The sequence below is a fragment of the Podarcis liolepis genome (assembly GCF_965112155.1).
Source record: "Podarcis liolepis genome assembly, chromosome: 1".
Taxonomy (NCBI): Eukaryota; Metazoa; Chordata; class Lepidosauria; order Squamata; family Lacertidae; genus Podarcis; species Podarcis liolepis.
In genome coordinates this window covers 78547279-78562118 of record NC_139554.1, presented here as the reverse complement: position 1 = coordinate 78562118, position 14840 = coordinate 78547279, and the positions used below count along the sequence as shown (strand labels likewise).

Here is a 14840-nt window from a genome sequence, read left to right as displayed (position 1 = left end):
CTGCTGCTGCTCTTGTTGCTACAACAGACTAACACACCTGCTGCCCCCGTGCAGTGTGATATTAAGCCACGTTGCCAATTATCAGCCTTAGCTAATGGAAGGAGGAAGAAACCAGCTGTAATTAAATTAAGCACAAAAATAGATGTTGCTGCACACAACACATTAAGCACAACCAGTGCTATTTTTATAGAAAAAAGGGTGATGGAACTCACCATGAACACCTCCCTTGTTCTCTTAGAATGGCAATGGCGCCCACTTGAATGGTGCTGAAACTGAGTTCCAGTGAGTTCCAGCTGAAAAAAAAGCCTTGAGCACAACATATAACAACCCTTGGTGCAGCATCTTCTTGTACCTTTGCAAAGGATGCACAGGAGTTACAACAGAGCAGCTCGTAGGCATCTATCTGTTGCTATGAATTATGGCTTTATGAGTGGGAACAATTTCCATCCACTGGCCTACTGCATGAGGGTCTTGGGAAGAGATCTAGAGAGGACCAGCATTGTTTGAAATTATTGTTTTTGCTGCTTTTGCTGTGTACACCCCCCCCTTTACAATAAAAGAGATTTTTTGGGGGTCACACTGAGTGAGTTCCCCTATCGCCACCTTTGAAAGGAAACATATCTTTACCAGGACTGAAGCCCCCTTGATTATAACCTTATGCAGAATCAAAGTATTCTAGGACAAGTGAAACAAGCAACAGCTGCAATTTTTTTATTATGTAATTTATCGAAAGTAATTTTTTATCAGTGATTTTTTTTTTTACAATGTAACATCACCAAAGAAAGAAAAGACAAAAAGAAGTTGACAATGAGGAAGAACGTACAAGATGAATACAATGCCATATTTTGTTCAAAGTTCTGATTAGATGTTGGGGATTTATAACACGGAGTATAAATACGTTCTCTTTCAAGACTGATTTGTTTCTTCTGAAGAAAGTGTTGCAGGTATGTCATCAAGAACCCCAGCTTCTGAAAAATAAATAAAAATTAGAAGTATATGCTTGTGAAAGACAGGAAACAATAAGTGCTCGGAGACAAATCTATAAAACTACAGTTCACTTCCAAAGCAATTATTATACAAGTCAAGGCACTCAAACTCACTTAACACCTCCAAAAAGAAATAAAAACAATACGCCATTCCTTTCTTATGGTTTTCATTCAACTGTTTGTAATTATGTATGGATGTAATTTTGATATAGGCATGTGTTGGGGTTCAAATCAGTGATGGGAAACCTATGTTCTAACATAGAGGCAGCCAACCTTTGATTTTTAAAGTGTTGCTTCCATCATATTGACCTAGGTGGCTGGAACTGAGCGGAGTTGCAGTCGAACAACACCTGGAGGACCACAGCTTCCCTTGCTTAAATACATGGCAAATTCTAAATATGCGTCTCTTCTTGCACTGTTGCATGAGGCTGGTCATCCATGAACATTTTCACCTGTCAATGAATGTGCTTTTCTTCCCTTATTGAGAAAGCATTGTGTGGCTTTGACTCAAAGGTCCCTTCATTGACAGAAGCACTACCATCCGATTTGCAATTACAGTGCCTGCCTTTCATCTCGCTGTTATTATTCTCTCCTTGTACGAATAATTTTCTACCTATATGGCTCCCTTTGTAGGGGGGAAAAAATCACACTGCCTAAAAGCCGAAAGAAATTCTGGAAAGATGCAAAACCCCATTTATTTCACCTGCAATTTTCCTGTAATAATTAAGAAGCCATTCAGCACTGAGAAAGTGTGTGTAAGAAACAACAGCTTTGTTTGTTCCAGAGTTAGAATGCTCCAAAAAGAAGGCCTTGTTCCACGTCCAACCAAACCAGGAAGATCAATGGGATGGAGCAACTGCCCCATGAGGAAAGGTTACAACATTTGGGCCTTTTCTGGTTTAGAGAAACAGCTAGAAAGGGGGCACATGACTGAGATGTATAAGATTAGGCATGATGTGGAGAAACAAGGCAGGGAGAAGTTTTTCTCCCTCATAATACTAGAACTCAGGGACATGTAATGAAGCTGAAAGTTGGAAGAGATAGGATAGACAGTAGATACTACTGTGGTACCTCGGTTCTCGAACGTCTCCCTTGACAAACGTTTCGGAACCTGAACGCCAAAAACCTGGAAGTGGATGCTTCCGTTTCCTAATGCGCCTCGGAAGTCGAATGGCTTCCTCCACTGCATGTTTTTCAGTTTTCTCAACAGAATCTGCAGACAGCCCTTTGCGCCTTGGTTTTCAAATGTTTTGGAACTCGAACGGTCTTCCGGAATGGATTACATTCGAGAACTGAGGTACCACTGTACCTCTTCACACAGTGCATAGTTGAGCTGCAAAATTTTCTCTCACCTGGTGAAGTGAGAGAAACTTGGATGGCTTTAAAAGAGGAATAGACAATTCATGGAGGATAAAGCTGTCAGTGGGCTATTGGCTATGTCCTACCTCCACTGTCAGAAGCAGCACGCCTCTGAATCAGAAGAGGGAGACTCTGGTCCTGCTTGCAGGCTTCCCATAGGCATCTGGGAAGAGGATGAGCCTTTGGCCTGATCATGCAAGGCTCTACTCATGTTCTCACCTCTGCCAGTGGACAGGTTCAAATGTCCATGCAAAGCTATGTGGGTAATAACCAGCAGTAGCCAGATCTGCTTTTTCCAGGAAAGGAAACACCAACCAAACTTAAGCAAAGGAATTCCCGGCCATAATGACTGCCTGAACATCCAAAAGCCAGCCAGGTGTGCCTCTTCCAGGTTACTCCGTCCCCCTCTCCTAGTGTTCTGTTTACACCCAGTTCCTCATTGGTCAGTTTGGGGAGCTTTTTTCCCCCTTTGGTTTTGCCGCTAAATATTTTCTTTACGTTTTTCTGCAAGTATTTTCTGCAAATTCTTGGGGTTGGGGGGGCCTTTGGAGCAGATCTGCACACAAGGAAAGGGGGGTGGGAATCCTGTTGCTTGAGTGGAATGCTGCTCATGGAATATGGGTTACAATCCTCTGTAAGGATTATGTTAATTTTCATATTACAAAACGGTTTGAAGTGAAAACAGGTTTACTAACCTTTAAGGTGTAAGTATGTCAAAAATTCAATTACCATACGCAAAACATTGTCATCAGTCAGTGGTCTTCCCAAAATACCTAGAAAATATTAGTTAGGTATTATTAAATTTGCTGTTCATTTAAAATAATTAAGGTGAGGAAGGGGATACATATTGGCAGTAATATAATATACATTAGGGTATAAAGGGTTTGTTTTTTCCTCTCAGGCTGATGAGACAATGTTGGTTATAGGTCTACTTATGTTAACCAGCTTCTGTAATCAGTGGCACTCAGTTTCCAGTGGAAAGAAGCTTTTCCTCAAGTTTAAAGTATCTTTTAAAAAGAAGATTTCATTTTCAAATGCACTAAGAATAAAAAGGGGTGATGCAATCCATACACCAGTTGATTAACTGGCCTTGCCGAAACCTCTAGACTCCTGAAATCCTGCCCAGACCCCCCCTGTAAAAGTTTGGAATAAAGGCTCTCTTTAGAATCTAGAAATGTGCCAAAGGATGTTTGGTGGGCAGCTGTTCAGATATCACTGGGATATAAACTCCTCAGTAAGTATGAGAAGGGGGTCATTTCATTACCTGCTTTTGTATTTCCTTCAAGCTGTATGTCACGTTTACCAGCTAGACCAGGCTGGGTATTAAAAACTTTGTCAATTGCACCTGTTAACAAACGAGAGAGGTTTCATTCATTCTGTAATGCTTACTAGAGTAGCCTGAGATTCATAGACGTCACCACACCAGGTAAAAAGATTTCAGCTTTGAACAAGAGCGTGAAAGACATTTCGTGATGGGATGGTGAACAGCAAATGAATGGAAAGAAGCATTTCACTTAAACAGACACACCAGCTGTAAACCAATGCATCACTGGCAAACAACTGCACCACCACAGTGTCATAGATGATGATGTGGTGGTGGTACAGCTATTGGTATAACACGTCCCAATGACTTTATGTGTCCCTTCAGCCAAATGTGGAACTGAGCCATTAGCAAGGAATTCGAAAGGCGTCTCCTGAACCATCTCTGATTCAAAGCCCTTGTTTGTCTTTTCCTGAAAAGCCGTGGCTAAAAGAGTTGAGCGTATCTGGGTGCAGTCTTAGGTTCATTGTGTCCAATTTAGAAAATGTAGTTGTACTGTAAAGACTTAATTGAACAAAAAACACCCTGGTGGTTATCACCAATTGAAACTTCGTTACTCAAACCACTTGGCAAAAAGGGGAGGTGGCCTACATACAGAGATTTACTGAGGGACCAAGAAGGAAAGTGGAAATTAAAAGACTATGAGGAAATTAAAGAACATTTTCAGAGTTGGTTACATTACAGACAATTACATGAGATGTATAAGGAAGATAGCAAGAAAGGGTTTAGTTATACAACTTCTAGATTTCAAAAGGAAGTTATAGAAGAAGTGAAGCTGTTGAAGAAAGCATATAGTATTTTGCTAGAATGGGAGACAAAAGATTAGGAGGTTAAATCAGTTATGATTAAATGGGCACAGGATATAGGACATAACATACAATTTGAGGGCTGGGAAAAATTGTGGAAAGTAAATTTGAAATTTACAGATTGTTCTCTTTTGAAAGAAAATTATATGAAAATGATGTACAGATGGTATATTACACCAGTACAAATAGCAAAAATGTACAAAACCGGATCAAACATATGTTGGAAATGTAAAGAAAAAGAAGGTACTTTTTACCATATGTGGTGGGAATGTAGAGAGGTTAATTTTTTTTGGGAAATGATAAATAATTAATTGGAAAAAATGTTTAAAATGACATTTGTAAAAAAGCCAGACGCATTTTTGTTGAGGATTGTAGGACAAGACCTGCCAAGAAAAACAAAGAACTTATTTATGTACGCTACAACAGCGGCAAGAGCCTTGTTAGCACAAGGATGGAAGAATGAAGAAACCCCAATGAAAGAACAGTGGCAAGAAAAACGGATGAACTATGCGGAATTGGCTAAATTGACATATAAATTACATGAGAAGGACAACTTTGACTTCAGAGAAGAGTGGGAACTTTTTACAAATTAATTAAAACAACAACAAAAGGAATTGGACTCCTTGGCAGGTTTTGAATAAACATCCACAAATTTAGTAGATGAACATATGATAGATTAAGTAATGATACGTACATTCTTTAACATGCAGAGAATAACATAGGTATACAAATCAGAGAGGAGCTGAGGGAAGTCTCTGGAGGGGAAGGGAGGGAGGAATAGGGAGGGGAATAAGGAAAAAATGGGGGAACAATGTAATTGATTATTTGTTTTGAAATTTGTGGAAATTGTTCAATAAATTTTATAAAAAGAAAAGAAAAGAAAATGTAGTTGTACTGTTGCTTCCTTTGGTTTTAAGTAGCGAGTTGTCAGTTTGCTTTGACAGTAAACTGCAGTTAGTTTACACGAATAACCTCCAAAAGCCATCTTACGTTCCCCAGGTGGCTCTTCTGTCCCCTTTGCACGGGACATTTTCTTGAGGATCTGAGCAACACGACCTGAAACAGATTATGGCTATTACCCAACCTTAGAAAAAACGGAACTTTGATCAGTAGATCTCCTTTCTATGGAATGGAGATTTGGCTGTCTGCACAGCCTCTTCAGTCACTGTTTATCTGAAGCCAACACAAACAAATAAAACATTCTTAGTAGAGGTATTTAGGCACTGTTTTTAAAACTCTTGTATTATGCTTTACCCCTTGTAAGTAAAGACACCCCTCTTGTGTCCTTGAAAGTAATTTCTACAACATACGGACGGATAGCTATAATCTAACATATTGGGCAATTATGAAAAGGTGTATTGAACACACCCAATAAGCAGCAAAGGTGTGAAGCTTGCATTCTGAAAATGTCACTTAGTTAAATACAGCTCCGTTATGAGTGAAGCAGCTGGAGGTTACTAACAGATGTGTAGAAAGGGAACCTTGGGCTGTATTCAGTTAAGCTTTACTTAGAGTCGACCCACTGAATTAAATGAGCACAGTTAGGTTAGGTCTATTAATTTCAGTTGATCTGTTCCAGGGATGTCCAACAGGTTGATCGTGATCTACTGGTAGTGTTAGGAGTCATTCTGCAAAGAAACAGAAAGGATGACTGTAACTTTAAGAACCTTTTCTGTGAGTTCTGGGAGTGGTTTTCTAGGCTGATAGGTACAGCTGGTGATGACTACAAAAGGAGGAGAAGTTGCAGTTTGAATTTGCCTGCAGAGAGAGAGACACCTGCATGCTTTTTGTTTGTTGTTTTGTATAGCTGTAATAAAACCTTTGTTTGAGTGTTTTACACCAGTTTCGTGGTTCTGTCGTCTGCCACCAGAAGAAAAAAACCCCTCTAACAGGAATAGAGCCTTGCATGATGAGTGCCAGCATTTGTGGCATGGTCATTTGGGGCATGCCAATTTCTGCAGTATTGCAAAAATGCCAGAATTAAGTAAGGGAATTAAAATGAAAAACATGTTCAGTTTTTCTGGACTGCAATACCTGCAAGGAGTCTAAAAGTAAGTGGGGATCTTACCCTGAAAGTAATAGAATTAGCAAGAAGCCATTTGCTTTATTACATCCAGACTTTTGTGGGCCATTTGCAGAATCTGAAGGAGGAGCAATGTTTTTTTCTGGCTCTTGTGGATGATTATAGCTGGTATACTTGTTAAAACACAAAAGTGAAACTGGTCAACTGATTAAAAATTGAGTCAACTATATAGAAAGGCAGTTTCCCTACAAAGTTACCCAACTGCAGAGTGGCCGCGGAGGCGAGTTCATGTCTGAAGCCCTCCATATATGGTTGAAAAAAAGTGGTATTAGTCACCATAAATTGTGTCCTTTTTCACCGAAGAAAATTCAGTTGCAGAACGCAAGATAAGGTCTTTACAAACAATGCTAGATTCTATGTTATGTGATTCTGACTTATCCAGGAAGTTTTGGGGGGAAGCAATTCTCTGTGCTAATTACATACAGAACAGATTGTTTCATTCTACCATAAACAATACCCCTCTTTTTTTGCTTTATGGAAAAAAACCTTTTTTGGACCATGTTAAAACTTTTGGTTGTTGGGCTTGGGTTCACATCCCAAAAGGACAGTGAAGGAAAGGAGTTCCCAAGGCAAAGAGCCTTAGATTTGTTGGTTATCAAAGTTGGTCAAAAGTGTATCGTTTTGCACTAGGGCTTGGAAGAGCTGTAATATCAAGACATGCAGAGTTTTATGAGTAAGATGGTTGGGCTCATTTACATGGAAATTCAGAAGTTGTTTTATTTTCAGATGATACAGATAATTTTGTGAAATCTGAGGAAGAAAAACCACAAATTAAAGAAAGTTCTGAAAGTGATAGTGATGAGGAATCAGGGGATGAGGGTCCCAGTACACAATCTCCTAAAGCTGAACCAATTTCTCCTGAGCAAGATGAAAGTGTTCAAGTTTGAAGATCACAAAGAAGCAATAAGGGGGTACCTCCAGAAAGGTTTACTATACAAGAAGTTAAAACTGTTGATGTGAAGAAAGAACCTCATGATTATAAGGAGGTTTTAAAGTTACCACACCAGGAAATAGTAATGTGGGAAAATGCAATGAGAGCAGAAATGAAATCTTTGGCAAAACAATAATGTGTTTACTATTGAGCCATTGTCAGAAGGAAAAAAGACAGTGGACTGTAGATGGGTGTATAAAATAAAACACTTGGCAGATGGTAGTGTTAAGTACAAAGCTAGGCTGGTAGCACGAGGCTTTACGCAAAGAAAAGGTGAAAGTTTTGATGAAACCTTTTCTCCTACTGCAAGGAGTGAAAGTGTACGTTTATTGTTAGCTATTGCAGCACAACATGGGTTTAAGGTAAATCATTTTGATATTGAAACAGCTTATCTTGAAACAGCTTAAATCTGCACGAAGAAATTTTTATGAATCAAGCACCAAGATTTGAGGCAGGCAAACAGAATTCTGTATATAGGTTACACAAAGCAATCTATGGGCTCAAACAATCAGCTAGAAATTGGAATGAGTGTCTTGATAATGCTTTAAAAAATATTGGCTTTGAAAGAAGCTTAGCTGATAATTGCTTGTACACTAAAGGAAAGGGTAATAAACAAAAATAACTACAAACAAGAGCCTCCCCGAACTTGAAGCATGGGAAGTCTCAACAAAAAAATTATAATTTAGGCAAAAAAAATATAATTTAGGCAGAATATTTGGACTATTTGATATGTATTTGTATAATCTGGAACATTCAATGTGATTTGATTGGATTGTTAAAATGGGAAACTTAATAAAAATGATAAAAAAAAAAAATCACTACAAACCAGCACTTTAAAACTTCATGATGGGAGGAAAGAGAGATGCCATCATTTGGAAGAAGGCTGCCTGGATTCTCAGGAATGAGTGAGCAAACTGAATCAATACTGGAGGAAAAAGCAACCATGGGAACACCCTTTCTCTTGCATTTATCCAAGTAAAAGACTTTTGAACCTTACTGTGAATTTTGTCCCCTGGCACTTAACCACTTCAATCGCTTTACCCTCTTCTCTACCAAAATTACCTGTTCATGGATAACAAAATTATTTCCCCAAGCTGAAGTATAGTATCTACATAAAGCACTTATCATGGGCACAATCTAGGTAAAGTCCTATTCGAGTACACTCAGTGGGATTTAGGAACATAGGGAGCCGCTTAATATTGAGTCTGATTATTAGCCCCTCTTGCTCAGTATAGTCTACAATAGCTAGCTGCAACTTATCAGGAGATCAGGCAGGGCTCTCTCCCAGTCCTAGCTGGTGACTGAACCCAGAACCTTCAGCATGCAAAGCAGATGCCCTTTCATTAACTTTGCTGGACTGGGCCTCAGTTGTTTGTAGACAGTCCAAAATACATCATCTTCTCAACAACAGTAAGCAAAGGAAAGTAAAAAGATGTGGACTCCAAAGCAGAAGATACAGTTTTCCAGCATAGTATTAGTTTGGCATATTTATTCCAGGAAAGTTGATAACCACATTCAGAGATACTAGTATGTATATTTAATATTATCTGTAAATGGCATGGCTTCGGAACTGAAAGATGAGCTTTCAGATAAAATTGCTTTACTCTCATGATTCAAGCGCAGTGATAAGAGTCATAATTCCTGCAAAGCACTCCACTGTAAATAGGTTACACTAAACACCAGAGAGCACTAACTGAGTGATTTAGTGCTGTCACCCGCCACAAGCTGGGAATGAGAGTTAGTATGGGATATTGCATGTATGCTCATGTATAGTATGCGGTGAGCTTTAGAAACCTCGGGATGTTACTTTTCTGTTATTTCAGATTGTCTTCAAGTTATATATAAAACATTTGGACTTACTTGGACCAAGCAGATAACCAGCACTATTCACAGTCCAGCCCCTTTTCTCTTTAGCCTTGCAGAAGGAAAAATTGTGAGATTATTATTTTTTCACTTATTACTGCCACACAGTTTTTCTTTTAAAATACAGAAATACCAGCCAAGGAAATCACACATTGAACATGTTTCATAATATATATTTAAACCTGTTTTCTTGAATGTAAGTGTAATCTATTATATATAACTATACAATATTTATAGTGTTGTTTGAATAGTATAATTGAATTTTAAGGATAAATTACTATATAGCTAAAATAAAATAAAAAATAAGTAAAGTAAATGATTTGTTACAGGGTTTCATCCCTCATACTTTGTACTCTCAGGTTACTCTGGAGTTGGCTTCATCAATTTCAAAAGAATTTCCTTCCAGAAAAGTAAACTTGGGACTGCACCCAGCTTGACATTAATGTCTCAGTAAGAAGCAACTCACATTCTCCTTGCTGTTAAACTGTTTCAAAAGATTTACACCACTTTCTCTGGGATTCCTGTGCTCTTCAACAAATCACTTGCTTCTCTCCAGCTGGAAAAGATCAACTCTTGGAAAATACAATTGTTATTCCCCCACTTTCCTTCCTGCCCCTGAAATGGGGAGGGAAATTTTTTCCACCACTGTAGGAAAACCATTGCAGAGAGATGACATTTTAGAACTGGCAACTGTGGAGAGGTGACCAAGAAATGCAGAGGGGCTTTACTACATTCCCAAAGCACACCTTCATGCCAGACAACAGAATTCCACCAATCCATCATACCTGAAAGGACTGCACTATATAATTGTGATGGAAACTCCAAAAAATCACTACACACCACCATCACTCAAAAACCTCAGGATGACACTGGGGAGAAAACAGGGATGCCATCCTTTGTAAGAAGGCTGTTTGGATACGCAGGAATAAATGAGTGGCTATACTGCATCAATACTGGAGGGAAAAAACGACCGTGTGAACACACTTTCTCTTGCACTGATCCAAGAGCAGGCTTCTGAAATTTACCGTGAAATTTGTCCCCCACCCACCCTTCACCACTTACATGATTATTGTAGACGGAGAGCAGTGTAGAAAGCAGAAAGGGACAATACTCACGGATAACACCAGCCCGAAAGTCTCTGAGACTGCAGCGCAGAAGATCAAGGAGGCAAACAGGAGACAGGTACACCTCTGCATCTGAAAGGAGACCAAAACGCACTGAACCCCTCTGCCTGCCTGCCCCTGTCAGCTGGGGGGTTTCAGACACCCGCTTCCCTTCTTACCACCCCATAATGCCAGGAGGAAGAAAGTAAAGGGGAACGAGCGATGTTCTATCTACAGATTTTATATAAACACGCGCGCGCACGGCGGGTAGGAGAACTCAAAGACGCGCGTCAAAAGTTGTAGCCAAAGATGGGGAAGGCGCAGGAGGTCATGAACGCAGGCGCGACAGTAACTTGACAGTACCTTGCCGTGCAAAGTGGTGTCCGATGTGTGTCGAGGTGGATCCTGGCGAGCGGTAGGATGGTGGTCCCCAAGGGCTGCTGGCTGATCTCCTGTGGGAATCTTCCTCACTCAGTCCCTGCGTAGATCCCGCAAGCGCGGAGCAGGAGGAGGAGGAGCTTGCGGAAGAAGCGCTGGGGAGGCGGGGTGGTGGTCCGAGTGGTACCCAAGCCTGCCCGATCCGCGCTATTTATGAGCCTCGCCGGAGCTGCTTGCCTCTTTCCCCCCGGGGAGCCTGGAGAGCCGCCCACCCCCCCGACCATTTCCCCTCGCCGAGGCAGTGCATTAGGAAGGGCAAAAAATTACATCAATTCAATTAGAGGCATTTGGAGGCAAGATGTAGGCTGCAGATGGATAACAGCCCGGCCAATTACCTTTCATTACGCTCGGCTTCGCCACCGTGGAAAGAGGTCTGCTTAGGTAGCCTGGCGGCCTCCTCCTGCCCGGCTCCCTCGGGCAACTTCACACAAGTTCTTTGCTGCTGTTGGAGGAGCAGGGAGGTGGCGGCGACGGAAACGGAACCGCGAGCCGGATGGGAAAGGGGAACCTCACTTTTCCTCCTCCACCACCACCCTTCTCCTCCTCCAAGGATTCACAGACTGGTCAAGTCAACTGCAAAGGGGTGGATTTTCAGCCCCATCTCTTAGAGCCCCATCTCTCTTTCAAAACCTCCTAACACTTTCCCCTTTAGATTCCCTTGAATCGGCAAGAAAAGCAGTTTGCTGTCTTTGGACATCCAGCTTGCTGTTATTATGATGACGGAAGGAAGTCAACTTTGTTTAGTGTGGAGTTTAGACTGGCCCTTTATTGCCTACCGTTCGACGTTGTCTCCCTCCCCGACGGTTTTCTTTGGAGCAAAGCTCACTAAAGACTTACATTGCCTCTTCGTTTTATTGCGACTAAGCCAGAAATTCATTTGACCCAGGGCTACTTGGTGCCTTTAAAACAGACGACCTTGTTTACAAATGAAATGTACAAGTTGCGCAGGCGTTATGGAGCTGCCGTCGGGTTGTGTTAGTCGTCCTGGCAGACAATGCAAAACTGGTTGTAGCCTCTGCAGGGGATGGAAGTATTCTTGCAGTCAGAAGGTTTTGGCCCATAAAAAATAAAATCCAAAATTCATACTGGGACAATACCTTCCTTCCTTAGGCCAACCAAAATATCACAAAATATTGTTCAAGTTTTCATGTTCTCCAGAATTCTTCTCTGGGCTAAATGAGGGAACAAGTGTTGGGAGGCAGAAGAAATAGTTGGCTGGTGAAGCACATTGCATCTTGTAAGAGCCTTAAGATGAAATTTACAGTAATTTTACTGTTTCTTTACAGTGACCTATGCACATAGCAACACACACTTGCACACACAACTGCACACAGAGACAAACACACGCAGTGGTGTTTAGTATGGTGAATCAGTTCATTTGAATTGTCAAAATGAGTTGCATACCAAAATGTGCTCATTTGAAAAGGTACAAGAGGAACTTGCTAAATTCTAGCATTGTTGCATTTCATTCTCTGAAACTCAAGGTTTCAGGGTTGAATTGTGTGAGAAGCCACATTTCGAGCTTTGTGTAAACTTGGAGACTGGGGTACCACATCCAAGAACAGGGCACTGATCCAGTCTAGCACTGATCTTACTCTGCATATCTGGTGGCTCTTTCCTCATCAACAAAGTTAGAATAGTGTCTTATTGGGACTTTGAAAATAATAAAGCAACAGGGCATATGATTCAAGCAGACTGAGACCAAATGCTGCGGCAGAAACATACACATAAATGGTTCAGTAAAGCTGTGTGTTGATTTTTATAAAGTACAATTTCCCCCTTCATAAATGAAACCATTTTTGTTATAACTTTTTTGGGGGGGGGTTCCTGCTTTTTTATCATTCAAAAAAAGGAACAAAAGAGCATTATGCTGAAGTCTGGATTCCAGGGACATTACAATAAAAATGCTTTTGCTGTTGTTAGCTGGGCTCATTTGCTTCATCCCTACCAAAACCACTGGAACAATATGTTTTTAACCCATAACTTGAAATTGCATGATTTATGCAATTCTTTATCAATTTTTGGGTAAGATGTTCTCATCTTTGTCAGCTGAGTAGATGATGAAAGCCTCTTTTACTATTAAGGACTCAGTGAAGCATTTTTGCACTTCATTTTTGACTTGCCCTATTTTTTTGTCTCAACTTGCATTGGCAGAATAGAATCAATTAAATAATTTTCTACCCATTCACCAATCGATGTATATTGTTCTCTCAATTCTGCTTGTCAAGAATATTATTTGTCCTTTTTTAACTTGCATGGTAATGACATGCTTAGTTGTGCAGGCAGAATAATTCACAATCATTCTTATACCTTTTTCTGTGTTAGCATTCAAATCAGCTATTTGTCCTGATAAAATTTCAGATTAATAATTTGGGTTGTCTTTCTAATACATTTACTTCTTACAGTTGCTTGCTATGAAAAATAACTTCAGGAATTTCAGCTGAAACAACACCTTACATGGATGTTGAATGTTGTCTTCTAATAACAGTGAGGTGGGGATGGTGTGCCTCCTCCTCAAACCCTCTCTTTCTTGGACATCCTTCCTGATGTTCCCCTCAGTAACCCATTTCCTTTTTCTCATCTCCATGCTTCCTCTGAGGAACCTCAGGAGATACTTCTTTTTTGGGGTATGTTTTTTATTCTCTCTACCTAAAAAGGCCATAAAAATACTGGCTTTAGACATTTATCTACAAATGTAATCTGTCAGAATTCTATGTATTAAAAGAAACCAGAATGTCCCAACTTCTGTCTTTTTCTGACTCTGTAAGTGTAACTGGATACATTTCCTAAAGGCTAACTTTGCCTGAGAAGTGAATGGGTCTATAAACTGCAATCTCCCTGAATAAGGTATAAAGAATTTTGTGTGTGTGCTAATATGGCTGTCAGATATGGCACAGGCAGGCATGGTTTGAGGCAAACAGCTTTGTGAACTGAATTGGGGTCTGTGTTATGTCAAATGTGGCCTACAGACAGGTGGTCCCTATCCCAAATGTCAGAACTTAATGTGGAAGGTGAATGATCCTTTAATTGCAATGAGAATGATAATTGGACATAATTTACTATAATCATACCCTACCACCCTTCATGAACTTCAGAACAGCCCTGAGATGCTGATTACACTGAGAGTTTCATGGCTGAAGCTAGATTTGAAGCTAGATTTTGCAACATTCAAACCTAACACTCTAGCCACTACATAGCACAATAAGTGTCATAATGCAGATGAATAAGCACCATCCATGTCTCTTCACAAAAAGAACAATTAATTTCCTCTATATTTAGTTTAGTTTAAGAGGTTTAAAATGAATGATATTTGAAGAGTTTCTCTACACTTTTTATTTGCAACTCTCTGTAACTTGTGCTTTGGGCCTGCATTGAATCATTTTCTACACCTTTTGTTGTATCCTGAACAATGTATGGTGTTTAAATAGAAAACTATATATTAAAGGCTGATACAAGCAGATGTATGGATAGCCAGTATGACAGGGTGGAAATGGCAGGATTCAGTAAAGAATTATTTTGGTGCCATCAGTGTATCTAAAAACATGGGAAGTCCCAAACACTTACATGGCCAAGTACATGACATAGATGTGGCCAGTTCTTCCTGTTCTTTGAAGTCCTTTGAAGCTCCCTTCATTCACATTACTGAGATTTCCTTCAACTCATTATTATCCACCCATTTAGGGGCTTCAGTCAAGGCATTAGATATTTTGAAGATAGCAGTTGCACCCTGATGTGAAGATGCTGTGGACCTGCCATTTACAATTTTCTAATGCCCTGAATGTATTTCTGTATGTGATATTTATTTTATATATCATCTACAACAGCTACAGAGGCTGCCTTCATCTTTTTTTCATTTTGTCACATTTGTGGGAACAATTGTGGGTGTTTTTTTAATCAACCAGAAGCAGAGAAAATTGATGGAAAACCATGAAAATGGATGGTAATAAGGG

At 40.1% G+C, this 14840-nt stretch overlaps 1 protein-coding gene across 3 annotated transcripts; it reads right to left on the bottom strand.

The window, feature by feature from the left end:
• Positions 1–697: 697 nt before the first annotated feature.
• Positions 698–14427, bottom strand: GAL (galanin and GMAP prepropeptide). 3 transcript variants are annotated; one of them, XM_083480706.1, is made up of 7 exons: positions 11226–14427; positions 10465–10545; positions 9347–9401; positions 5463–5528; positions 3610–3690; positions 3041–3118; positions 698–968 (listed from the first exon to the last, which is right to left on the bottom strand). In XM_083480706.1, the coding sequence occupies exons 2-7, from the start codon at positions 10543–10545 to the stop codon at positions 907–909; spliced, it is 423 nt and encodes a 140-aa protein (XP_083336832.1). In that variant the 5' UTR covers positions 11226–14427; the 3' UTR covers positions 698–906. The 3 variants fall into 3 exon arrangements, with proteins under 3 accessions (XP_083336832.1, XP_083336831.1, XP_083336833.1); XM_083480705.1 differs by lacking the exon at positions 11226–14427 and adding an exon at positions 10816–11218; XM_083480707.1 differs by lacking the exons at positions 5463–5528; positions 11226–14427 and adding an exon at positions 10816–11214.
• Between the last annotated feature and the right edge of the window lie 413 nt (positions 14428–14840).

Excerpts from the sequence above, each read along its gene's own strand:
- GAL (XM_083480706.1), bottom strand. The coding sequence starts at position 10,545 with ATGCAGAGGTGTACCTGTCTCCTGTTTGCCTCCTTGATCTTCTGCGCT. Across the intron at positions 9,402-10,464 it reads CTTTCGGGCTGGTGTTATCC|GCTAAAGAGAAAAGGGGCTG; the intron begins GTGAGTATTGTC and ends TCCTTCTGCAAG. Across the intron at positions 5,529-9,346 it reads TGGTTATCTGCTTGGTCCAA|GTCGTGTTGCTCAGATCCTC; the intron begins GTAAGTCCAAAT and ends AATCTGTTTCAG.